We start from the raw sequence: 27,537 nt of genomic DNA on the forward strand, positions 1-27,537 counted from the left end.
TTAATTCAGCCTGACCTGTGGCAGCACAGTGGATGAAGTGTTGACCTGGAGCACCGAGGTTGCTAGTTTGAAACCCCAGGTTTGCCCAGTCAAGGCACATACTAGAAGCAACTATGAGTTGATGCTTCCTGTTCCCCCTTTCCCCACCTTTCTCTCTCTCTCCCCTCTCTAAAAAAAAAAAATCAAATAAAATCTAAAATTTTTTTAAATAACAAATTCAATCAGCATTTGTATATTGTTATTTTCTAACATGATCTATTTTCCATTCACTCACAGACGATTATCATCATGCGCACCTAAACAGATCATTAGATTTTATGTTTAAAGGGTAGAACCTCTTATTTTTGTTTCTCCTATATTACCTAGCATAATGCCTAACACATAAATGTTTGCTATTATTAAGCAACTCATGTAATCTTTACATCTACTTATTTATTCCTCCACTGAGCTCCTAAATTGAGAGCAGGGAGTGTCTTGGTCCTCTTTGCATATCTACACCTAGCAAAATCCCTTGATATATTGATCAATAAATGTTTGTTGAATGAATTAATGTTGATTAGCCTCACTGTCTTCAAACCTATCGTCAACCTAGCTACCTCATATGTGAAAGATAGGTCTCATATTCTCCAATCCAACCATTTATTCTGACCTAACTGGCCTCACCACAACATTATCAAGAGCAGTCTCACTGTATTAGTCAGGACTCTTATTTTGTATTCAAAAATTCTACACAAATTAAACAGAAAAGGAAATTTATTAGCTTGCACAATTTGAAAGTCCAAGGATAGCACTAAGGTAAAACCTGGCTATTGAGTCAAAGGTTCATACAGATCCAAGAGCTCAAACACTATCATGAGAACTTGGCTTCCCTCTTTCCATCTTTTGGCTCTGCTTTCCATTTTCCAGGGTCACATTCTATTCTCTGAGCAACCCCAGGGTTCAAAGCATGTCTCTTTCTCAATAGTTTGAATAAAAAATTCAGAACTGAGTGAAATAAGTAAATCAGAAAGAACTAAGAACTGTATGATTCCATACATGGGTGGGACATAAAATTGAGACTCATGGACATAGATATGAGTGCAGTGATTACCAGGGGGTGAGGGAGGGGAGAGGCATAAAGTAAACCAAATAAAAGGTGACTGATGGCAATTTGACTTTGGGTGATGGGTATACAACATAATCAAATATCAAAATGATCTGGAGATGTTTTCTCTGAATCTATGTACTCTAATTCAGTGGTCCCCAACCTTTTTTGGGTCACGGACCAGTTTAATGTCAGAAAATATTTTCACGGACTGGCCTTTAGGGTGGGATGGATAAATGTATCACGTGACCGAGACAAGCTTCAAGAGTGAGTCTTAGACGGATGTAACAGAGGGAATCTGGTCATTTAAAAAAAAAATAAAACATCGTTCAGACTTAAATATAAATAAAATGGAAATAATGTAAGTTATTTATTCTTTCTCTGTGGACCGGTACCAGTCCACAGCCCAGGGGTTGGGGACCAATGCTCTAAATGATCAATGTCACCTCGTTAAAATTGTCTAAATAAAATTTTTTTTAAAAAATTCAGAATTAGGCCCTGGCCAGTTGGCTCAGTGGTAGAGTGTCGGCTTGGCATGCAGGAGTCCCAGGTTCGATTCCCAGCCAGGGCACACAGGAGAAGCGCCCATCTGCTTCTCCACCCCTCCCCTTCTCCTTCCTCTCTGTCTCTCTCTTCCCCTCCCGCAGCCAAGGCTTCCCTGGAGCAAAGTTTGCCCGGGCTCTGAGGATGGCTCTGTGGCCTCTGCCTCAGGCGCTAGAATGGCTCTGATTGCGGCAGAGTGATGCCCCAAGATGGGCAGAGCATCGCCCCCTGGTGGGCATACTGGGTGGATCCTGGTCGGGCGCATGCGGGAGTCTGTCTGACTGCCTCCCCGTTTCCAGCTTCAGAAAAATACACACACACAAAAAAAATCAGAATTAATACTCATGTAGGCTGACCGGAAAATATGCCCTTCTCTGAACAATCACTCTGGCCAAAGGGATGGACTCTGGCTAGGCCTGAGTCACGTGCACCCTCTTGTGTCAAGGTGGAATCTATGTAAATAAGAGGGATGGTTCCCTAGGAAAACTGGAGTATAGTATTGTTATCAGAAGGGAATACATGACAGACTGGCAAAATTAACTGGTATGCCCTATACTCTTAAGACTTTTGCATGTCCACCAGTGCCTGGAATGGCTTTCTTTCTCATTTCTGCCTAACCAAATCCAAGCTGCATCCTTTCTGCCCCCAAGTCTTCTGTAGTTCCTTCTAAGATTTTCTTTGTTCATTCACTGAAACAAGTCACCCACTCCCAAATAAATAATTCCCTTTTCTAAAGCTCTACCTTTTTAAACAAAAAAGGAGAGGGAAACCTCCAGAAAATGTTCCATGATAAATTCTAATCATGTCAAATTATACATGGTATGGGTAATACCTGCTGTTTCTTTAAATGCAAACTCTTGAAGGACAGCAGCTCTACCAGATACATTTCATACATTATGAAAGAACAAACTGTGTGGCAACTTACATACAGCATTTAATAATTTCCTTGGCTCTAAATTTTCTATACCGTCTAAACAAAACCTTTTTAGCCAACATAAGCTGGGTCTGACTTCATCAAAGTGCCTGGTATAATAGGTGGACTATGGTTTTCGAGTTACCTCAAACTAGGCTCAGATCCTGGCTAATATCACCTTCCCTGGATTTTAGCTACAGGTCTTTGAGCAAATTATCTTCTCCCCAAACCTTGGTTTCACTATGTAAAAACACGAATGGTAATACCTGTCTGTACATAAGAAGGCTATGTGGTATAATGGAGAGAAAAGAATTAGGTGGACCCACGATGAAATTCTACCAGTAATACTAATTATATGCATTTCTCTGAGTCATTCCTCATCTATATATTCTGAGTAATTCTTCACATGTAAAATGGGGGTAATAATATTTATCCATTAGTTGTTAAGCATTTAACAAGGCAATGTAAACTGCTCACAAACATTTGGGGATAAGGGGACGTGCAGATACTCCAGTACTTTCAGCCTTTTATACAGTACATTTTTGCCAATGAAATAAAAGTTGGTTTTTGCATGATCAAACAACTTTCTTTGACTTGTTGTTTGCTTTTCTGATGTTCTTATTTAATAAAAAAATTAAATGTTTCTTTTTATCACTTCATGTTCATTTTGAAATATCTCCTAATTTATGTGAGCAGTATATTTTAAAACATCTAACACAATGAATAGCAACAGTAAAAACTCAATAAATGGTGTTATCCACATCAAATTATCTGTTTAAAATAATTTAGAGAATAATTCAATGTTTCTGTCCTTACCAAGGTCTGCCATAAATTTCTTACATCTAATAAATGATATTTAGCAGGCTCATCAGCTTGAGTGTGGGGTCACTGGCTGGAGCATGGGATCACAGACATAATTCCAAGGTCACTGGCTTGAACAAGGGGTCACTTGCTCTACTGTAGCCCCCTGCCATAAAGGCACATATGAGAAAGCAGTCAATGAACAACTAGGATGCCACAATGAAGACTGATGCTTCTCATCTGTCACACACACACAAAATGAATTGAGTCTAATAGGTTATAAAATACATTGTAGTCTTTTTTTCTTTTTTACATTTTGAACAGATAAAATGTCAACCAACAAAAAATTTAGTTTATGTAAAAACTATTAAAATAATAAACATGGATAATAAATTAAAAATTCAGAGCACAAGGAAAAATTAATTGGAATTACTTTTTAGTCTTCATAAATGCCCTTGGGTTTTGTTAGTTAATAAAATACTTCTTAAAGGCAAAACACTTTGGTCTTAAAACTATGTAAAAGCAGGTAAGATAATGAGCTAGACAAACTCCTATCATCAACCTATCCTTTAGCTTCAGGCTCAATGTAGTAATATGAAATGACTCACAACAGTATGAAATCGCTATGCTATCTACCTCCTGAACATAGACCCAACTTCTGAACAGAATAAAAAAATATGGGGTCTAAATGACAATTTTAGATGTTTATCTATCAGAACACACGCAAAAGGCAAGTGGCTGTTCATATTTACCTTAGCAACGAAGTTTAACTTTAATGTCATACACTAAAAAATACAAACTATATTTAGTACAACTGTTTCCAAAAAGTGATTAAATAAGTAGGCATTTAATTTCTTCTATTTTACAACAGAGCCAAGTTTCTTTGGAAAGAGGTTTCCCGAAATAGTTTAACATTCTGTTTATTTTTCTAACATGAGTGTATTGTATGTAATACTTATCAGTCTTTAATGAGTGCACAAACATAGTAAAGTGTTAAAGGTTTTAAAATGAAATTTAAAAGAAAAACTTAAGACACAAAGTACTACACATTCTTTGGTTGCAAAAACACTGTATTAAAATAAAATAATTAACTACATCATACTATACAAACTTGGTTAAGGGATTTTTTTTCTCCTTTGTATTTGTGCAAAACATGAATAGACTTCAGTTTTTAATCTACTCCCTGAGGAAGCTATATTTTAAACACGAGACACATATGGTGAACACCTCAGCCACCAGACATTGTTCTCTATAACTCTGAACACCTAATTCCAAAAAAAACCCCACAAAACTAATTCTTATCTTTCCTGTGTTCAAAAATGTTTAAGACAAAATGTTTTTTAAGAGCATTGAAATAGTTGTGCTAGGCAACCAAAGTATCTTTTCAAAGTAGTTTTCTTCAACGGTTTTTTTTTTGGGGGGGGGGGCGGGCATGAATCATCGGAGTCTGAAGGTGGGATCTAGTTATTATTACAATTACATTTGGTAAGTCAACTAGTTGAAGGTGGCGAAAGAAAAGTTACAGCATTCGGGTTCACATTAAAAACAACTACGGATAAAACATCAGTGCCAAGCGAAGCATCCCAGATAATGCAGCGACCAACGCTACCCTGATGTAATTATGAGCGCGCGCTACAATTCCAAATCTTAGCAAAGTCGATTTAGAATCCCAAATCCGAAAGGGCCTGCAGAAACCGGGGCGGGGCAAGGGTCTATTTCAGCAGCGACTCATGCCAATTTTCTAGGAGAGTAAAACACCACCTATCAGTCCCCCACGCTCTTCCCCGGGAGATGCCTCTGTCCGCCCTGCAAGGCCGGGGGGTGGGGGGGACGGGGTGGGTTGGGACAGTCGCGTTCTCTCCGTTACCTGGGTTCCGGCCAGGAACTAAGGGACCAGTACCGTAACTACCTAACCTCTAGTCCACCCACCAGCTAGGGCGGCCTCCTGCCGCGCCAGGGCCTCCCGTCGGGGGGGATGCCCCCCGGCCCACTCACCCGCCCGTGTAGTGTCCGTCAGGTCGTGGTTGGCCGCTCCCCGGGGAAACTCCCTCAGTTTCCGGCCGCTCAGGCTCAGCACCCCGGTTATCGCCGCCTCCTCCAGCGCTCGATCGAGGGAGCGGCTCCATGAGCCTGGGCCAGGCCCGGGGCTTGCCCCGGAGCTTGGGCCGCAGTTAACACCGGAGAGGTTACCTCCCGACGCTACCGGGCCAGAATATTCTGCAGCTGTGGCCGCAGCGACCAAGCCAGCAGCCGCCATTTCCCAGCCGACAACTACCGACCCGGCAGTTCCGCGCATGCGCGTCTAAAAGTGATGGGCGGGCAGGGAAAGGGACTTACAGACCGGGTCGGTTCTCTTGATGGACAGTCCTGCGGTGCCCCTCCACGCATCCAGAAGCTTGCCTCCGCCCACCAGATTTTCAAGTGAATATAAAACACAAATCTGGAACAGCCGCTACTTTTGACTCCCAGTAGCATTTTTAAAATGCCTCTACAAAAATCTTTCAGACAACGATCCTCACCAAAATTTCTCTGCCTTCTTCCCTCGGTACTGGAGGATTAAACATTAAATTAAGGTTTCTAACACTGTTGCTACCAGAAACTTGGGCAGTGAGAGAAGAGGGCTGAGATGAGACATTTCCCAACTTCATCCAAATGGAGACTTATGGATGTATTAGCTAATATTGCCTGAAGAAAAAATAGGGCTAAATTGGCTCTCAAACTCCATAGGTGTCTTATTGAAAGGTTTATATAAATATTTTAGACCTTCCCTCACTTTTATAAAATAATTCTTAACAAAAATAAAACGAGCATTTAAATAGTACTTGTCCTTTAGGCAAGATTTTTAGACAGGATGAATGACATCAAAGTCTAAAATTTTGGTCTGGATCCAAAATCGAGGAAGAGAAAGTGATCTGACCATAATCTAAATGTGGGAATTAAAGGTAGAAGTGAGCCTGACCTGTGGCAACACAGTGGATAGACGCTGAAGTCTGGATTCAAAGCCCTGAGCTTGCCCAGTCAAGGCACATAGGACAAGCAACCAATGAACAACTAAAATAAAGCAACAATTCACTCCCCCCACTCTTTGTAAAATCAATAAATAAAATATTGAGTAAAAAAAAGGTAGAACTGAAAAGATATGAAACCATTTAGTCTCAAAAAAGTTGAAAATACATTTTAAACCACTTAGACTTCACTTATATTGCAGACTTTAGCGTGTTTTTGCACATTTAAGCCATTTCTGCTACATGGTGTAAATTTCTCCTACAATTACCAAGTATATTTAAAAAAAATTTTTTTTTCTTACTGATTTTAGAGGAAGGGAGGGATGATGACACATTGCCTTATTCAATCTATCGTCTATGCATTCATTGGTTGATCCTTGTATGTGCCCTGACCAGGGTATTGAACCCACAACCTTGGTTATTAGAAGAAAGCTCCAACCAACTGAAATACCCCACCAGAGCAATCAAGTATTTACTTTGGGAAATAAGAGACCAACAGATACAGTCCTTTTCCTAGGAGATAATAATCTAATAGAATCCAGACAAAATAGACCAGAGAACAAGGCAACAAAAAAGGTCTGAGTAGTAGTATGGATTATCTATGAGAATTCAGAGAAAAGGAATCTATATCATAGATGAATGAGGTTTTGAATCAAATATGGATTACTAAGTGAGGTATGCTGGAAGGCGAGAGCAATATTCCAGATTGAGTGGAGGATCAACATGAACAAACCCAGCTATGATTTATAATAGCACATAAGAACATTAGGGCCAATATTCATGTAAGGGCCAAAGTTCATGTCAGAGGGTGAAATAAGGTTAGGGTTCTAGACAGTTGCTCAATGGATAGAGCATCCACCCCAAGTACAGATGTCCTAGGTTCAAGTCCCCTTTAGGACACACAGGAGAAGTAACCATCTGCTTCTCCCCCCTCCCTCTTCTCTCATTCTTCCCCTCCTGTAGCCAGTGGCTCCATTGGTTTAAGTGTGGCCCTGGTCACTGAGGATAGCTCTGTGGAAACCTGACAGCCTCAGGTGCTAAGAATAGATTGGTACTGAGCATCGGCCCAAGATAGGGTTGCCAAGTGGATCCTAGTTGGGGCACATGAGGGAGTCTGCCTCACTATCTCCCCTCTTCTCACCTAAAAAAGAAAATAAGGTTGGAGAGATCCTACTCATCATTCAGAGCCAAACTCTTCAATGAAACCTTGATTAGCACTTCCCCTAACTCCTAATGGGAAGAGATTTGTATGTTATCTATATTTGATTACCTATTACCTTCCATTTACACTAGTCTTCTGACAAGTTCTCTGCAGTCTAGCTATACTTTCCATGCTAATCATGGTCTCTGAATTTCTGATCAAGTTTATAGATTAGTGGTACTTTGACCATTCAACTAGATTTTAAGGTCCTTAATATATTAAACTGTCGTTATCTTCCATAACCCAGGGCTGAGTATATTAATAGTTTTAAAATGTAGAAAGCAGCAGAGACAGAAAATGGGTTATATACAACGAAAGTAGAGGTTACGCAGAAATACAGGAGAGAAGGTTGGGAGTAAAGAAAAAAATGATAAATTTTGAAAACATAAGTATGCAAATATTTAAAGGTCAAAAGAAAGGCTTGTAGATAAAAAGGAAAATGAAGGTGATTATATATATATATATATATATACACACACACACACACACACACACACACACACACCCCATTATACAAGAGCAAGTCCTAAAGAAAGCTGGTAGCCCTGGCCGGTTGGCTCAGCGGTAGAGCGTCGGCCTAGCGTGCGGAGGACCCGGGTTCGATTCCCGGCCAGGGCACACAGGAGAAGCGCCCATTTGCTTCTCCACCCCTCCGCTGCGCTTTCCTCTCTGTCTCTCTCTTCCCCTCCCGCAGCCAAGGCTCCATTGGAGCAAAGATGGCCCGGGCGCTGGGGATGGCTCTGTGGCCTCTGCCTCAGGCGCTAGAGTGGCTCTGGTCGCAACATGGCGACGCCCAGGATGGGCAGAGCATCGCCCCCTGGTGGGCAGAGCGTTGCCCCATGGTGGGCGTGCCGGGTGGATCCCGGTCGGGCGCATGCGGGAGTCTGTCTGACTGTCTCTCCGTTTCCAGCTTCAGAAAAATGAGGAAAAAAAAAGAAAAAAAAAAAAGAAAGCTGGTAAATCAAGGAGTTAGTTACTTTTGAGACTTCAAGGGATTTGAGGTTTCAATTTACAAAGTAAAGGTAGAATATGAGGGAATTCTCATCCTATTCCGTCAAATCTTCTCCATAAAGCAAGTGACAAGATCATTTTGTTGGAATGATACAGAAAATGGAGTCAGTGTGGTAAGTTCACCGGTCTAGTGATGAATAAAAGTGATGAGAAACAATTGCAAAAAGGCCGTGAGCAAAAGGGCTACAGGCGTCTATAACTTATTCCACAGCTGCTGTGGTCTGGAAGCAGTTAAAAAAATAGGCAGTGGGAGTTACTGAATGTTAGAAATAGATGTAGAAAACTTCCCTGCTTCTTCCTGTTTTTCACAGGCTGAAAGTCAGAAGCAAAAGTTTCACTCAAATTTCAATTGCTCTCTCCAGCTCTACATCTCTTTACTTCATGCAGAAATAAAGCCCTTTCCCCATTTCTACTCACTAGAAATATATATATTATGGTCACTCCTTATGGCTGAACTTTTATAAACTAAAAGCACTAAAGTCTTGGCCAACCCCATTGTCTCCAAATGTAAAGCACAGAAACTGGCTTGCTGAATATACTCAATGTCTGGTCCTTCTCCTTCTGGCTCCTTAATAAGAAGCACTAATAAATTGACTTTTAAAAACTTTACACAAGAAAATATAGACGTGATTTTTCTTCTCACTAAAGGTAAATGGACATATAAATTAAACACATACACACTAAGGAAATAGTTTCTTCTTCATCTTTAAATATCTGTGAATCTCATCTGAATACATTAAGAACAAGGAATGTCGCCTGACCAGGCGGTTGCACAGTGCATAGAGCGTTGGGCTGGGATGCCGAGGACCCACGTTCAAGACCCCAAAGTCACCAGCTTGAGCGCGGGCTCATCTGGCTTGAGCAAAAAGCTCACCAGTTTGGACCCAAGGTTGCTGGCTTGAGCAAGGGGTTACTCCGTCTGCTGAAGGCCCACGGTCAAGGCACATATGAGAAAGCAATCAATGAACAACTAAGGTGTCACAATGAAAAACTGATAATCGATGCTTCTCATCTCTCCGTTCCTGTCTGTCCCTATCTTTCCCTCTGACTCTCTGTCTCTGTAAAACAACAAAAAAAAAACCCAAACAAAAACAAACAAAAAAAACCACAAAGAATTTCAATTCCAGAATGGTATCACATTTCTTTACCAAACTTTAAGTTGAAAAGATTTCAGATAGTAAATTATAATAGCAGAGAATAAAAAAAGACATTATAGAAGTCAACAATTTATAAGCAAATCTCTAAATCACAATTAATGGTCCACAGTAGTCTGAAATTCTTATTGTAAATACTTGGGCTTATTGGTATCATTTTTAAAAAAGGACAAACTCCCAAGTTGATCTATTGAAAACAAAACAAAAACTCTTTAAAAGGAAGCTTAAATCACACTTATATTTTGTTTCCAGTGGCAAAAAACAATTATTTAGGTCTGATGAAAGTTCAAAAGTATACTGATCAGAAATGAAATAATTTTCTGCTTTGATACTGCCTGCATGCAGAATGCATACTCTCTTTAGTGCAAAATCAGCTATTTCTTGTCTCCTTACAGTAAGTAGAACAGAAATCCCCCCCTAAAATTAACAACTTTGTATGTTGTATGAATTATACAGCTTTTGAAAGCAAAATATGATATACATATCTATTCTAACAAAAAGTAACTATTGGGCAATGAAGACTTATTTTCTTCATACTCAGTATTTTATGATTTGCTTATAATTAAAATTATGGCCCTGGCCAGGTAATTTGGTTAGAACATCATCCCGAGAAGCCGAAATGCAGGTTTGATCCCTGGTCAGGCTGCACACAAGAATTAGTGAATGCACAGAGGTGAAACAACATATCAGTTTCTCTCTCTCTAGAATCAATTAGAAATATAAATAAATTATGGTAAAGTTTACACCTGTTAGGAAAAAAATCCATAGTCTGATTAGGACTGACCTTTTCTAACAGGTCCATGTAACTTGAATACGAAGTAATGAAGTCTCATAATCATCACAGTTGATTTCCTTACTCTGCTACAAATGCTTAAGTATTACCACTTCTTAGATTTCTACTACTTTTTTGTAGGTGTTCAATTTACAGAAGCAGTTTATTATGAACTAAGAACGAAGAGATCTAGGGTCAAAAAGTGACTGCTGCACTGCTGCTCTGGCCAGCTGGTTCAGTGGTAGAGCGCTGGATTGGCATGTGGATATCCCAGGTTCCATTCTTGGTCACGGAACATAAGTTAACATCTGCTCCTTCACCCCTCCTCCTTCCCCTTCTGTTTTGCCCTCCTGCCGCCATGGCTCAGTTGGTTCAAGTGCATTGGATCGGGCGCTGAGGATGGCTCTGTGGAGCCTCCGCCTCAGGCACTAAAAATTGTTTAGTTACAAGCATGGCCCCAGATGGGCAGATCATCAGTCCCAGCTGGGGATTGTCAGGTGGGTCCCAGTCAGGGTACATGCAGGATATCTTCCTTTTTCTCACTTGGGAAATAAAGGGGGAAGGAGAGACTGCCACACACAAGTCTTGAAAAGCTGGGTCTCACTTAACTAAGATGTGAATGTGAATAGAGGGATTGAACTGAATGATCTCTATAGGTTCATCTAATTTTATATTCAGCATTCTTTTGTTTGTGTTTTTTAGATTTTATTTATTGATTTTTAAAGGAGAGTAAAAGGGGGGGAAAGCAGGAATCATCAATTCATAATAGTTGCTTCCTGTCTGTGCCTTGTCCAGGCAAGCCCAAGGATTCGAACCAGCAACCTCAGCATTCCAGGTTAACACTTTATCCATTGCGCCACCACAGGTCAGGCATATTCTGCATTCTAAGTAAAATTGATTTTCTATTTTAACTCCTCCTGGCTACTTCCTGTTGAAGCTATGAATGAAATGTTTAAAAAGCAGTTATAAGGATTTAATATGAGTTTAGAGTGATTTACCAATTTAGTAGTACGTAGTTTTTCAAACCCTAAAATTTATAAATAACTCTAGTTTTTTTTTTACAAAGAACAATCTAAAAAACACAATTCAATCTTTACAGCTAAGAATAAATCATGAGACCTGTAACATTTTATTTGTTAAAAACGAGCAGATTCAGAATAGATCTAAATGTGACTTTTCCAAAAAACACCAAAAAGTACAGTGTAAAGCATCTCCTCATTAAATATAAACTTTCATTTTGTGATGCACTGCATCAATGTTTTGCACACCTGGATGCAAAGAAAATTTTAAATTGCATCTTGTTAAAAGAACTGAAAAAGGACTACAACCACATTCCAAAAAGGAAAATTTTCCTCCAACAAAGCATATTCTTGTTTATATATATACATAACACATTAGCACTGAAGAATTTTAATTGAGTTGTAACAAACGCAAAATTTTGTATTTAAAAAGAAAATGAAATTACAGATGCATAAGAACAAAAGTTTAATATACCAAAGACACTGTGTTTGTTGTTGCTTGATGTACTTAATGTCAATATCTGGAGCAATTTTTAAGGTTTTCCAAATAAAATGCATTAATAATAGCTCTGTACAATATTTAAAATAACAAAAAAATGAAAACATCTTTATACCATATTATCACAAACTGTTCTAAAGACAGCAAACTCATGCTCAGTTGTTTTTCCTTTGCTTTAAAATAAACTGCCAGTAATCCTAAACCAGTCTAAAATGTATTGTTCATGAATCAAATCTAAGCATTTATACTTGCAAAAATGTTTTGCAAATGAGTGAGGCCTTGGCCTAAGGAAAGACTAGAGTTTATTTTCAAATTGAATGACTAGCTTCCAATAATCCCATATCAGTAGACTTACTAGCAAAATACCAGATATTAAGGATTAGATTTAATTCTTTGGTAGAAGCATGAAACTGTTTTTGATAGCTTTCCAAGTCTAGCATAAACCAAACCCAAGGAGCATGAAAAATGATAATGAAGTCTAGTATACAATGCAAGGCAAGCAGGAGCCGTAACTTAATGTTCTCTTCTTTTTTAACAGGGAAAATGAACACTAGTAATACACTCTAGAGAAGCTAACATCTATTTAGAAGCTTTAACATTACAGCAAACCAAAAAGTTAAGCTTCAAACCACCAAACTTGCCACAGGCTATTTTGCTGCATTTTGGCATTATACAGTAACTTGTAGTATAGTATATAACCATCTGAAGACTCCTAGTACTAGCTTGGCACAACTAACTCCTCTTACCTCTCCATAGTATGGGGGGAAATAATCCTTTTCTCACCATAAATGTCTCAACTTTACACAAGTCAGAGAGAAAGGTATAAAACAAGGTTACATAACTCTTTTATCATTTTGTTTTTTACTTTGTGACATATACAAGTATACTTTTGTTTTTGGTGTTGTATACTGTTTAATTTAACAAGCTTAAATGCCTATAAAATTTCTTTTCAAATAAGAACAGTATAGGACTTTATAGCTATTAGTTTTATTATCAAAATAGCTAAGATACTCAATCCATTTTAATTAAAATTTTTCTAAGTATCACTTGAAGAATTCTTTGTGAACCCTAGACTCAAGACTACAGTAAATCCAAATACTATATACCTTTGACCTGGGTTTTAAAGCACTTCACCTCAGTAACCTGTCCTCATCTTGCTACTTCCTCCCTTGCTTTCTTCATTCAGTTACACAGTTGTCAGATTTTTACATTTGAATTTCTCTTCCAAAATTCTATTAGATAACTTTGTAAACATGCATTTATGGCCTTCAAACAACATTTTAAACAAACTAATGCCTAGAGTCACACTTCTTGTTAAAATTTCAACTTTATAGATTTGTAACTCTGGAGCATTAACCTTACATTACCTAAAAAATGAACTAAATTCCAGATATTCCTGTAAATCTTAAAACCCAAAAGAGGAACTCCAATTTTTAAAATGTCTCTAATGAAGAAAAGTCAGCTGCACTTAGTACGTCAATGCTATTAAAGGATGAGTGACAGCAACAAAGGGACCTACACATATTTCTGAAGACCAAGATCTACCATGGCAAAAATAAAAAATGGGCAAAGGAGATGAAATCCTAAATACCACTGTCATAAAAATAATCAATTTCTGCCTTTCTGTATTCTTTCTGCTGCATAAGAAACCAAAGAAGTCAAATAGGGAATTGTTCAGTCTGGTTCAACCAAAAAAAAAAAATCTTTAAGAATAGATAGGCATATTCCCTGTTATTCTTTCAGGGCATTATTTATACAGGTAAAAAAACAAAACAAAACAAAAAACCTAGAAAAATAAAAATAAGAATATTTATTTAGCCTTGTGAATAATATTCTTGAATTTCTGTGATGAACTCTTCAAGCAATTCAATGTTTTTAACAGTGTCATCACTCAAAAGTCCCTTTAACATGGGTTTTATCCCACAGTTACAAAGCGGCTTCCTCCTTTGTTGAATGTGAGAGTGGCTCTTTGTTCCTTCAAGATCCCAAATCGCTCATTCAAAGTCATCCCAGTCTAGAAAAAATAAAACAAAAATTAACAACTTGACTGTAAGATATATTTAGTTTGGAACAATATAATCATACTAGCAACTCATAGTAACAATAGCACTTCCTGAATATTTATGTATATGAACTCTAATTCTAACAAAAACCATTTTAAAAAGGTGAATTTAGTGATGTTTAGAGAAATTAGTTAACTTGCTTACTTTCACAGTTCTAGAATTTAAACCAGAAATTCTGACTCAGAATCCCTATCTCCTAACCACCGTAATGCCTACAAGTCATACACACACACACACAGATTTCTCTATCTAAATTATTTTTTGACTCTGCAAAAATAGTACCACCAACTCTAGTGATGCCTCTGATAAAAGTAGTTGTTTAGTCTTGTAAATATATTGAAATGAATTTTCCTGAAATTCTGAGTTCTTGAACTTCAATGATGAACTCAAAATCAAATCAAATCGAAATCTGGTTTTTAATTAACAACAGAATGCATACTCAAATTATATTCAGCCTTTCTGAAAGGAAAGTAACAGCAATGACAAAATAAAGTAAAAAGCAAAATAAATTTAATCAAATTTCTGTCTATTCTGTACTTCGTATCTTCAATTCCAGTTTTGTGTAAATGAATACAAAACAGCACTTGACAAAATCCAACACCTATTTATGATAAAAATTCTCAGCAAGTAATGAACAGAAAGGAATTCCCTAAATTAGGTAAGTGTACTAAAAACTTACTGCTAACAACATACTCAATGATGATACATTTAATGCTTTCTCCTCAAGCCTGGGGACAAGGCAGATATACATGCTCTCTTACCACTTCTATTTAACATTGTCCTAGCCATTGTAACAAAGAAGAAAAAGAGCCTAACCAGGTGGTGATGCAGTGGATAGAGTGTTGGCGTGGGACGCTGAGGACTCAGGTTTGAAACCCTGAGGTCACCAGCTTGAGCAATGGATCGCCAGCTTGAGTGTGGGATCATAGACATGACCCCATGGTCGCTGGCTTGAAGCCCAAAGTCACTGGCACAGCTGGGCCCCCACCCCGGTCAGGGTACACATGAGAAAGCAATCAATGAACTACTAAGGTGCCACAACTATGAGTTGACATTTCTCATCTCTCACCTTTCCTGTCTCTCTTTCTCTTGCTAAAATATAAATAAATAAGGAAAAGAAAGGTTTAAAGATTGGAAAGTAATTTGGAGAACGACATGATTGTCTACACAGGTATCAACAAAATTACAGGAAGTAGGTGAATTTTAGCAAGATCACAAAATCTTAAGTTAGTATAAAAATGATCAAAATCAGCCCTGGCCAGTTGGCTCAGTGGTAGAGCGTCAGCCTGGCGTGCAGGAGTCCCGGGTTCGATTCCCGGCCAGGGCACACAGGAGAAGTGCCCATCTGCTTCTCCACCCCTCCCCCTCTCCTTCCTCTCTGTCTCTCTCTTCCCCTCCCCCAACCAAGGCTCCAATGGAGCAAAGTTTGCCCGGGCGCTGAGGATGGCTCTGTGGCCTCTGCCTCAGGCACTAGAATGGCTCTGATTGCGGCAGAGCAATGCCCCAGATGGGCAGAGCATTGCCCCCTGGTGGGCATGCCAGGGGAATCCCGGTTGGGTGCATGCGGGAGTCTGTCTGACTGCCTCCCCGTTTCCAACTTCAGGAATATACAAAAAAAAAAATTATCACAATCATGTGAGACATACCACTTCATGTGCACTGAATGGCTAAATTCAAATGACAGATAATAATAACAAATGTTGAAGATGTGGAGAAATTTAGAACCCTCGTATATGCTGGCAGCAATGTAAAATAGTGCAGCCACTTCTTAGGAAAACAGTCTAGCAGCTCCTGAAAAGGTTAAAACTGAGCTACAAGATAACCTAGCAATTCCATTCCTAGGCATTTACCAGTGAGAAATGAAAACATAAACTTATACAAAAACCTGTAAATGTTCAGAAAAGCATTATTCATAATAGCCAAAGAATGAAAACACAAATGCCCATCAACTGAGATATAAGTAAATGGATATACCATAGGATGGAACATTAATCAGCAATAAAAACACATGAAATACTGATACATTATGTGTGAATCTTGAAAATACTATGCTAAATAAAAGAAGCCAGTCACAAAAGAGCACGCATTATATGATCCCGTTCACATGAAATGTCCAAAATAGGCAAATCTATAGGGACAGAAAAGTAGATAGATCAGTGTATTCCTTAGATTAAGGAGTCTTAGGACACTCTATTTAATTCATTGTACAACACTTGTTTTGTTAATCTAAACATTCTCAGTGAATGGCCTGAAGAAACACAGTGGAAAAAATTTACCTGTTTTCCAACACTATTTATGTCAAATTGTAAAGGAACACCTTTAGGAACTTTTTTCACATCAGATTGCTCCCGTTTTGTCAAGAATGAGGGTACAGCTGTACGAGTTAACCGTGGCTTCTGAGTTCTAATAGAAAAAAATTAAAATGCAGTTAGACCAGCTTACCAATCAAAAGAAGAAAAAGAAATCATTTAGTACATAAAGACATTGTGACATGTATACATGTTCAAATGTAATAGGGCAACTATTTTATTTGTGTTCTCAAAAAAGCACATGGTTCTTAATTGACTAGAGATTAAAATATATAATCACTCACAGAAACCTCTTTAAGTAGAACTATAAACGTTTCAACAATTTCATTTCCAAGTCTTAATCTTCTACTAAAATAAAGCACCCTCTGAGGTCTTATTAAAGACCACCTACCTATCTTACCTTTTTTTAAATTTTTATTATTATTTTTTTTGTATTTTTCTGAAGTTGGAAACGGGGAGGCAGCAAACAGACTCCCGCATGCGCCCAACCGGGATCCACCTGGCACGCCTACCAGGGGGTGATGCTCTGCCCATCTGGGGCCACGCTCTGCCGCAATCAGAGCCATTCTAGTGCCTGAAGCAGAGGCCACAGAGCCATCCTCAGCGCCCAGGGAAACTTTGCTCCAATGGAGCCTTGGCTGCGGGAGAGGAAGAGAGAGACAGAGAGGAAGGAGAAGGGGAGGGGTGGAGAAGCAGATGGGTGCTTCTCTTGTGTGCCCTGGCCGGGAATCAAACCCAGGACACCCGCACGCCAGGCCGACACTCTACCACTAAGCTAACCGGCCAGGGCTTATCTTACATTCTTTTCATTTCATTCATTCAAATGGCTAGATAGAGCAAAACCTCCACAAACTCAGAAAGTTTATAATGCAATAAATATAATGAAATGGTTGACTAAACTAAGGTTATCTAGATAAAAGAACACACTATAGACTTTAACAAAAGGTACTATAAAAAGTGTTCAAAATATACTGAAAGGGGGGAAGGGAGGAAGAAGGTAAAGTATTATCTAATTTATTTTTATTTTTTATTTTTTTACAGAGACAGAGAGAGAGCCAGAGAGAGATACATACAGGAACAAAGAGAGATGAGAAGCCTCAAGTATCAGTTTTTTGTTGTGACACCTTAGTTATTCATTGATTGTTTTCTCATATATGCCTTGACCACGGGCCTTCAGCAGACCAAGTAACCCTTACTCGAGCCAGAGACCTTGGGTTCAAGCTGGGGAGCTTTTTGCTCAAGCCAGATGAACCTGTGCTCAAGCTGGCGACCTCAGGATCTCGAACCTGGGTCCTCTGCATCCCATTCCAACACTCTATCCACTGCGCCACCATCTGGTCAGGCTAATTTATTATACATAAAAATAGATGTATACATGAACCAAACTTTTATTTAAAAAATTTTTTAAACATCAAACTTTTAAAATAAAAATATGAAATTGTTAAAAGTGGGTCGTGGCCAGGTAGCTCAGCCTGTTGAAACACTGTCCTGATACAGGAGGGTTGCAGGTTGATCCCCGGTAAGGATACATACAAGAATCAACCAATGAATGCACAAATTAAGTAGAATAATAAATGTTTCTCGCCCTGGCCGGTTGGCTCAGCGGTAGAGCGTCGGCCTAGCGTGCGGAGGACCCGGGTTCGATTCCCGGCCAGGGCACACAGGAGAAGCGCCCATTTGCTTCTCCACCCCTCCGCCGCCGTGCTTTCCTCTCTGTCTCTCTCTTCCCCTCCCGCAGCCAAGGCTCCATTGGAGCAAAGATAGCCCGGGCGCTGGGGATGGCTCTGTGGCCTCTGCCTCAGGCGCTAGAGTGGCTCTGGTCGCAACATGGCGACACCCAGGATGGGCAGAGCATCGCCCCCTGGTGGGCAGAGCGTCGCCCCTGGTGGGTGTGCCGGGTGGATCCCGGTCGGGCGCATGTGGGAGTCTGTCTGACTGTCTCTCCTTGTTTCCAGCTTCAGAAAAATGGAAAAAAATAAAAAATTAAAAAAAAACCAAAAAAAACCACAAAAAAACAAAAAAAATAAATGTTTCTCTCTTTCTCCCTCTTCCTTTCTAAAATCAATAAATAATTTTATCCTAACTTGGACATCATAATCCAAGCAGAAATCCAACACTCTTCTATTATTTTATATACTGAGAGGTTATAATTTCTGAAAAATAAAGAAAAGACTTACATTGGGCACTGCACTGCTCCAGGGTTATCAATAGATACAGTCAAAATTCCTCCATTTGTGGTAGAAGTCCGCCATCTAGTTTCAAAAAAACCCAAAAAATTTCATTAGAATGAAGTTTATAAAACCTACAGTATATTAACCATTAAAAAAACATACATTTTAAAGTACCCATTACTTTTTCTTAGCTTTTCAGAAATACATCTTGGATGTAAAAACTGGAAGCTTTAATTTAAAAAATATTTTTCAGTGTAACAAATATATGCACATTTAAAAAAATCAAATACCAAAAGGCTTTTATGAAAGCAACAGTCCTTTACCCCACTATTCTCCCCCTTCTTGCTCCCTAGAGGTAGTACTTTTAACCCTTCCTGTTTTTACTGCTTGCTGCTAGTTACCTTCAGTTCACTAAAAAACAAGATGCTTGTGTAACATCATCTTGCTATGATTGGGACTTAGCAATCACACTATTCTTTATAGTTTTCCTACCTGACTCTAAATATTTTGACGGTGATATCACTATTTTACTTCCATTATAACTTTAAATATACTAAATTATATTATTTTCAGTAGTATCTCTTGACAATATCCCCTCCCTACTTAGTATAAAAGAATAGTAGTACCTCTATTCCTTCCTCCTACCTTTTCTCCCACTTTTTATCAGGTTTACTTTTATATTTATGTAAGTCAGAATCTGACATGTACATTATATTGCTACGAAATTAAGAATTTTGCACTTCATTCCATAGGTTGAGTTTCACAGTTCAAAACAAACAACATTTTTATTATAATTATGTAAATTTGTTCATGTAGAAGCAAATAGGCTATAATTATAATTTTCTTCCTTATGGTTTCCAATGTCATGACTCCTGTGCAAAAGCATACTGCCAGCATCAAATTCAAAGTTTCCTTTCTTATACTTAGATTACTTGGCATCATACCAAGACTATGACCATGTTTTATTTTTGTATGCTTTGTTTTCCAAAAAGTAGCCTTAATTTTAAATAGTTTAATCTTAAAACCTGGTCATACTGATAGAATTACAAAGTTATAACATACTTGGGAAGTGTAATTCTAACAAACCAAAAAAAAATTGTTTTAACCTTAATAGGGGTAAGAGGAAAAAAAATACATGGAAAGTAAAAATATTCTATTGTTTTTAAGTTTTCAAATTTTCTAAAAGCTCTACTAGATTTTTTTCTATTTATTCTCTGAATAGGTTCATTTGTATAAAAACAGTTATAGAAAATAAAGGGCTGTATCATTTGGAATAATCAGACAATAAAAAATTAAAAATCAAGCAATGTATTTGGTGCTAAAACTTTTATACACTGATGTGAAAATACAAAAGTTTTTGGGAAAAAACAACAACAAAAAGATTTATTTCAGGCTCAATGGTTAATTTACTTTGAATCTCTTTTAATTTCTTTTGGACTAAGAAATCTGGGCACAAAGTAATCTGGGTTGCTAGTATTATGGGAGTTTTAAAATGACATTTTGAAAAACAAATGGAAACTTACTGACGAGTTCTCTTTGCTACTACATCGTCTAGCAGTTGTTCTGTGTTCAACTGGGCCTGAACCTGAAGGGAAAAAAAAAAGGCAGTAGATCCCATAGAAACCAGACAATCTGAATCCAAAGAGCTATCCTCAGAATTTTATAACCCAGAGGGATAGGTGTATGAGTGTACAGGTGCCTACTCTGGCTACACCTCTTTGTTGGTTCTGCACCAGAAAAGTAGTAAAAACAGGTTTGTTCCTAAATAACACATTAAATTGTTATAAGATGTAACGAGCTGTTGAGGACAAGAGAAAATGGGGGAGGAATTAATCTAATGTCATGTTCTCCATATCAAAACCCAACCCGTACCTCAACCATGGGCCATTCCTATGATTGAGGATTACTAAAGATAGATGTTCATGATCCTTTGGGTAAAAAGAAAACACCACCAGGGGTTTTAATACCTTCAGGCCTCTTCTGAAAAGAAAAGTTGCCTGGCGAGTGTCTTTCTGATGATTTAATTTATTTCCATTCCTGGTATAATTGGTTGAAATATTATTTCTGCAACAAAAATACATATGCATAATCTGAGCCTTTTAACAACTTTAAACATCCTGAGAAAACAAAATATTTAAGTTCATAGGCTTACAATGTGAGGTACACTAAACATAAAGACTTGGAATTGCCTGACTGGGCGGTGGCGCAGTGGATAGAGCGTCGGACTGGGATGCCAAAGACCCAGGTTCGAGACCCTGAGGTCGCCAGTTTGAGCGCGGGCTCATCTGCTTTGAGCAAGGCTCACCAGCTTGGACCCAAGGTCGCTGGCTTGAGCAAGGGGTTACTTGGTCTGCTGAAGGCCCACGGTCAAGGCACATATGAGAAAGCAATCAATGAACAATTAAAGTGTTGCAACGCGCAATGAAAAACTAATGATTGATGCTTCTCATCTCTCCGTTCCTGTCTGTCTATCCCTCTCTCTGACTCTCTCTCTGCCTCTGTTTAAAAAAAAAAAAAAAAGACTTGGAATTATGGCCCTGGCCGGTTGGCTCAGTGGTAGAGCGTCGGCCTGGCGTGCAGAAATCGTCGGTTTGATTCCCAGCCAGGGCACACAGGAGAAGCGCCCATCTGCTTCTCCACCCCTCCCCATCTCCTTCCTCTCTCTCTCTTCCCCTCCCGCAGCCAGGCTCCATTGGAGCAAAGATGGCCCAGGCGCTGGGGATGGCTCCATGGCCTCTGCCTCAGGCGCTAGAGTGGCTCTGGTTGCAACAGAGCGACGCACCGGATGGGCAGAGCATTGCCCCCTGGTGGGCGTGCCGGGTGGATCCCGGTTGGGTGCATGTGGGAGTCTGTCTGACTGCCTCCCCAAAAATACACACACACACACACACACACACACACACACACAGACTTGGAATTATTTCCTTATTTACATGAAGCTATTGAGATTTAGTTTACAATATTTCCCTCTGTAACATAATACATAACAACTTCAACTTGGTCAATTTTGAACTAATTTATTATGAAAATATTTAACTTTCTAATATTTCAAACGTAAAAGTTCTCATTTGAAAATATTAAAAACAACATTTTTAATGCTATTACTTAAATGTGTTGAAAGATATTAAGTACAGATTTATTTACAGAATTTGTACAAAGAAAATCACACCTACTGGCCCTGGCTCGTTCGCTCAACAGTAGAGCAACAGCCCAGTGTGTGGATGTGCCAAGCTCAACTCCCGGTCAGGGCACACAGGAGAAGCAACCATCTGCTTCCACACCCTGCACCTCTCTCTCTCTTTCTCCCCCTCCTGCAGCCATGGCACAAATGGTTCAATCAAGCCTGGGTGCTGAGGATGGCTCCATGGCCTCACCTCAGGTGCTAAAATAGCTTGGTTGCTGAGCAACAGAGCAACAGACACAGATGGGCAGAGCATTGCCCAGTAGGGTGCCTGCCTGGTGGGTCTGGGTAGGGACGCATGTGGGAATCTATCTCTGTCTGCCCACCTCTTAATAAAAACAGAAAAGAAAGAAAAAAGAAAATCACACCTAGGTACATCATAGTCAAACTGGCTGAAAATAAAAAATAAGAAATCTTGAAAAATAACTTTTCCAGTTTCCCTTTCTCAGTTGGAAACCTTTAAATATCAACAGAAGTCAAGGAAAAGATATCTTTCACTGCTTGCTCTTTCACACATAGAACAATGTACTTTTAATTATGTTTGACTTGACTTTTATCAATTCTTCTCTAGTTTCTATATAAAAAGCTGATAAAACAGAAGAACACCAAATTTTATATATACTTACTTCATTTATTTTTCAAAATAAATACTTGAATGTTGCCTAATCTTACCTCCTGTCTAATAGAGGCTCAAATGCAATATTCCCCTAGCACAATTACATGGGCTCATTAATGGGTCATGTAATTGACAATTATATGAGAAGTTCCCCCTTTCCAACTGGTACTACCAAATGATTCTCAAAAGAAAAAGATAATATTTAAGTAAAACTGCAATTCAAGCCATTCCATTTATACAAAGACTTCATTTCAATGGTTTTTGTTCTGTTTTGAATTATCTTCTATAAAAGATGAATAAATGGCCTGACCAATGGTGGCACAATTGATAGAGCACTGACCTGGGATGCTGAAGTTCCAGATTTGAAACCCTGAGATCACCAGCTTGAAAGTGGGATCACTGACACAATCCCATGGTTGCGGGTTTGAGCCCGAAAGTCATTGGCTTGAGCAAGGTCACTGGCTTGGCTTGAGCCCCACTCCCCTGCCCCCCACATCAAGGCATGTATGAGAAGCAATCAATGAACACCTAAAAGTGATGCAATTATTAACTGATGCTTCTCATCTCTCTCGCTAAAAAAATAAAATAAAAATGAATAAATGGTTTTTGAAACTGAAATAATAAGGAAACATCACAGCTTATCAATTTCCTCTGTGCCCACTTTATCCTCACAGAGAACAGAATGCCTTAATAATAGGTCATAATTTTTAAGTTTTTGTTATGGCTTTCAATTTAATATAAAAATAATCTCAGCTTAAGAAGCATTCACAAAGCCTGACAAGGCGGTGGTGCAGTGGACAGAGCATTAGCCTGGGATGCTGAGGACCCAGGCTTGAACCCTGGGGCACGTGGGATCATAGACATGACCCCATGGTCACTGGCTTAAGCCAAAGGTTACTGGCTTAAAGCCCAAGGTTCCTGGCCTGAGCAAGGGGTCACTGCTCAGTTGGAGCTCCCCCATCCCATCAAGGCACATATGAGAAAACAATCAATAAATAATCAATAAATAACAAAGAGATGATGCTTTTCATCTATCCCCTTTGAAGTCTGTCTGTCCCTATCAGCCCCCCCCAAAAAAAAGGGCAGCAGCAGCATTCACACAGAATTCTTTCTAGTTTGCTTTTTCCGTAAATAACATTCATTGTTCTACTAAGAGACTTTGAGACTGAATAACAAATTCCCAATTTTGAATAATTCTGGCTAAGGTCTTTTTATTAAAACAATCACCTTTTGCAGTTTTATTCTATATGTCAGGAGAGATAAAGAAGCAGAGTTAACTTTTTTTAAAAAGTTTATAATTAATTAAATTCACTAATCCTGGATCTAAGAAATAAATTATTTGCAAATGCTTCCATGTTGGATGATCAGATAGACATCCCAAATATCTGTCTTGAAAATGACCAGATAACTGTAAGAATCACTGAAAATTCATTCATTTGAACAGTTAGGCAAGAAGTACATCTTTATTTATGCAGGATAACATATTATTGTCTTCAATTTGAGTACTTACTTTCTATTTAGCTGGTTAGGTCTCTTGATGAGAACTGCAGCTGGTTTTCTCTGCACTTCATTTTGTCTCAGAAGGTTTGCCTTCCTTTTTAATGCTGGAAAGTATCGTTCTATATTCTTTCAGAAGGCAAGAAACTAGGTTAATCAGATTGCTTTTTCCCATATACCCTATTACAATAAACACTTTCTGAGGTAGAATGGACAGGGAGACTAACCACTGCTTAGAAGTGCAGGTTATAGAAACAGAGAAGCTGAAACAACTTGAATATTTCCAGTCTTAAGTGACTGTCAAGACAACCACTCAAAATACTTGCAACAAAAGGAGAATTTGAATAGATTAAGAATTTTTTTTTTTCTATTCTGGATCTGTTCAGTTTGAAGTGTTTTTGGGGATGCATAGGTGATAATGGAGAAACAATGGTCTGGAGCTCAAGAGCAGAATGAGCATCAGAGATGTAAATTAGAGAATCATTTACATAACATACATGGTTTTTAATATCAAGTATAGGGATAAAAAGGGCAAGTTCCAAAAGAAATGTGTGAGAAAAAAAATAGAGGTGGTTGTAATAGCAAAGAAGCATGAGTAGAAAAGTTACAGCAAGCCCTGGCAGGTTGGTACAGTGGATTGAGTGTCAGCCTGGCATGAATGTCCCAAATTCAATCCCTGGTCAGGGCACACATGAGAAGCAACCATCTGTTTCTCTTCCCCTCCCTCTTCTGTCTCTCTTCCCCTTTTGCAGCCTGTGGCTCAAAGGTTCCAGCGTTGGCGTTAGGGGCTGAGGATAGTTAAGCTGATTAAAGCACTGGCCCCAGACAAGGCTTGCCAGAGAATCTTGTTCAGGGCGTATGTGGGAATCTGTCTTTCTACCTCCCCTCCATTCACTTAAAAAAGAAAAAAGAAAAAGTTGTAGAGAAAAAAAGAAATCAAGAATATTCAATGCTATAGAAAACAAGCTCATGAAATGTCCACTTCTTCCACATATATAAATTCAATCCATCATTAAAGCCTAATTCAGTTTCCTTTATTCTCCATCAAGTGTTTTTCTAAAGTTCTTGACAATATGGACCACAACTTAATCTGAATTCCCTTATATTTTAAGCATGTGTAAAGTACTTCATAAATATCAGATACATTAAAAACTGAAAAAAATTTTAAGCCTTCATTTTCATGAACATATGGCAAAGAAGTAAATGTAAAAACAGTGCTAAAGAATTATCCAGAGTATAAGAGAAATATTATGAAATCAGACTAATGACCCATTTCAAGATTTGTATTGATATTGTCTATAGTAACACTGAGGACCCTTTTATAGGTAAATGTGAAAGTTCCTTCTATGATGCTGTTGTCACATGTTATTTTCCTTCAAAGTATGTGCCATTTTATAATTATATAGTTATTTGTGAGATAAATTATTTAATGTTTATGTGTGTTTTCCACGAGGGTATGGATTTTCTATTGAATTACTGCAGTATCAATTGCATTTAGTACATAGTAGGTACTCAGTCAACTTAAGTTAAATACATGAAATAGAACTATAACAATCCATTAATATATTATGAATTTGTGTTCTATGGAACCAAGGTTTGTGTATGTGTATAAATATGTTTTTAAAAGTATACCCAGGAATAAGTTTTCCTTCTACAATAATTTTTTTGAAAAGCAACAAGCATTTATTTTCAACCCCAAAAAATAGTTATTAAGGAAACACTGATTGCCATCAGAACTTAACTCTTGTTTATATCAATTAGCCAATGATGTTTTGAGATACATCCTTGCTGGCTTGATTATTGACATTTATTCCTTTTTTATTGCTGAGTAGAATTCCACAGTATGAAGAAAAGTGCTTACTTTTAACTGTCAAAGTCAGATATGCGTGTATTCTGGTTAAGAACCAAACTGTCTTCGACCTCTTACTTTTCAATTCTGTCACCACCAACAAATCTTATCTCTTTTAAAACTTTATCACAGATTTTACTATTTCTAGTTGTTTTTTTGTTTGTTTGTTTTTCTTTTCATTTTTCCGAAGCTGGAAACGGGGAGGCAGTCAGACAGACTCCCGCATGCGACCGACCGGGATCCACCCGGCATGCCCACCAGGGGCGACGCTCTGCCCCTCTGGGGCGTCACTCTGTTGCATCTAGAGCCATTCTAGCGCCTGAGGCAGTGGCCAAAAAGCCATCCTCAGCACCCGGGCAATCTTTGCTCCAATGGAGTCTCGGCTGCGGGAGGGGAAGAGAGAGACAGAGAGGAAGGAGAGGGGGAGGGGTGGAGAAGCAGATGGGCACTTCTCCTGTGTGCCCTGGCCAGGAATCGAACCCGGGACTTTTGCACGCCAAGGCCGACGCTCTACCACTGAGCCAACTGGCCAGGGCCTTACTATTTCTTAGAAACTATAAAACAGGCGTCCCCAAACTGTGGCCCCCTGTGGTCATTTATCTGGCCCCCCGCCGCACTTCCAGAAGGGGCACCTCTTTCATTGGTGGTCAGTGAGAGGAGCACTGTATGTGGCGGCCCTCCAATGGGCTGAGGGACAGTGAACTGGCCCCCTGTGTAAAAAGTTTGGGGCCTGACCAGGTGGTGGCGCAGTGGATAAAGCGTTGGACTGGGATGCGGAAGACCCAGGTTCAAGACCCTGAGGTCACCAACTTGAGCGCAGGCTCATCTGGCTTGATCAAAAAGCTTACCAGCTTGGACCCAAGGTCTCTGACTCAAGCAAGGGGTTACTTAGTCTGCTGAAGGCCCTCGGTCAAGACACATATGAGAAAGCAATCAATGAACAACTAAGGTGTTGCAACAAAAGCTGATGATTGATGCTTCTCATCTCTCTCCATTCCTGTCTGTCTGTCCCTATGTATCCCTCTCTCTGACTCTCTCTCTCTGTCCCTGTTAAAAAAATAAAATAAAGCCCTGGCCGGTTGGCTCAGTGGTAGAGTGTTGGCCTGGCATGCAGGAGTCCTGGGTTCGATTCCTGGCCAGGGCACACAGGAGAGGCGCCCATTTGCTTCTGCACCCCTCCCCCTCCCTTTCCTCTCTGTCTCTCTCTTCCCCTCCCGCAGCCAAGGCTCCAATGGAGCTAAGTTTGCCCGGGCGCTGGGGGTGGCTCTATGGCCTCTGCTTCAGGTGCTAGAATGTCTCTGGTTGCAACAGAGCAATGCCCCAGATGGACAGAGCATCGCCCCCTGGTGGGCATGCGGAGTGGATCCCGGTCGGGCACATGCGGGAGTTTGTCCGACTGCCTCCCTGTTTCCAACTTCAGAAAAATACAAAAAAAACCACCCTGGACTTGCCTGGTCAAGGCACATATAGAAGTTGATACTTCCTGCTCTCTTCCCCCTTTCTCTCTCTCTCTCTTCTTTCTAAAATGAAATAAAATCTTTAAAAAAATGACGCTGGGCAACACCAAATATGCGATCTGTGAATTGCTAATTACCTACCTTCCTGATTGAGAAGGGCCATTGTTATGCTAATATGTGCTAGAGGAGAGATTTTGGCACCAGAAAAGTTTTAAAAGGAGAGAAGGAGAAAGGAACAAGGAATTCATTTTTGGAGAGTGAGAGCAGAGAGGATGCAGAGTGCTGAGAAGGAAGCCAAGATGGCAGGGCAAGAGTGAGAAGCCTGTATTGCAGAGAAAGAAGCCATGTTGGCAGATGAGGAACCAGAGGTGAGGGTCGAGGAGCTTTTCTCT

General features: G+C 39.3%; 2 protein-coding genes across 11 annotated transcripts in view; both read right to left on the minus strand.

Moving 5' to 3' along the window:
- LRCH3 (leucine rich repeats and calponin homology domain containing 3) overlaps window positions 1–5,617 on the minus strand; it is a 155,193-nt gene extending 149,576 nt beyond the window's left edge. For all 10 annotated transcript variants that reach the window (XM_066240688.1, XM_066240682.1, XM_066240689.1 and 7 more), the window contains exon 1: window positions 5,337–5,617. In XM_066240688.1, coding sequence (XP_066096785.1) covers window positions 5,337–5,598 — 262 coding nt within the window. In that variant the 5' untranslated portion in view covers window positions 5,599–5,617. The remainder of the gene's footprint in view (window positions 1–5,336) is intronic.
- A 5,967-nt stretch (window positions 5,618–11,584) lies between these two features.
- FYTTD1 (forty-two-three domain containing 1) overlaps window positions 11,585–27,537 on the minus strand; it is a 45,426-nt gene continuing 29,473 nt past the window's right edge. Inside the window, exons 4-9 of the mRNA XM_066240692.1 lie at window positions 23,853–23,968; window positions 20,513–20,609; window positions 20,069–20,130; window positions 18,552–18,626; window positions 16,342–16,468; window positions 11,585–14,016 (exon numbers count right to left, since the gene is read on the minus strand). Coding sequence (XP_066096789.1) covers window positions 13,918–14,016; window positions 16,342–16,468; window positions 18,552–18,626; window positions 20,069–20,130; window positions 20,513–20,609; window positions 23,853–23,968 — 576 coding nt within the window. The 3' untranslated portion in view covers window positions 11,585–13,917. The remainder of the gene's footprint in view (window positions 14,017–16,341; window positions 16,469–18,551; window positions 18,627–20,068; window positions 20,131–20,512; window positions 20,610–23,852; window positions 23,969–27,537) is intronic.

Source organism: Saccopteryx bilineata, chromosome 8 (assembly GCF_036850765.1).
Source record: "Saccopteryx bilineata isolate mSacBil1 chromosome 8, mSacBil1_pri_phased_curated, whole genome shotgun sequence".
Taxonomy (NCBI): domain Eukaryota; kingdom Metazoa; phylum Chordata; class Mammalia; order Chiroptera; family Emballonuridae; genus Saccopteryx; species Saccopteryx bilineata.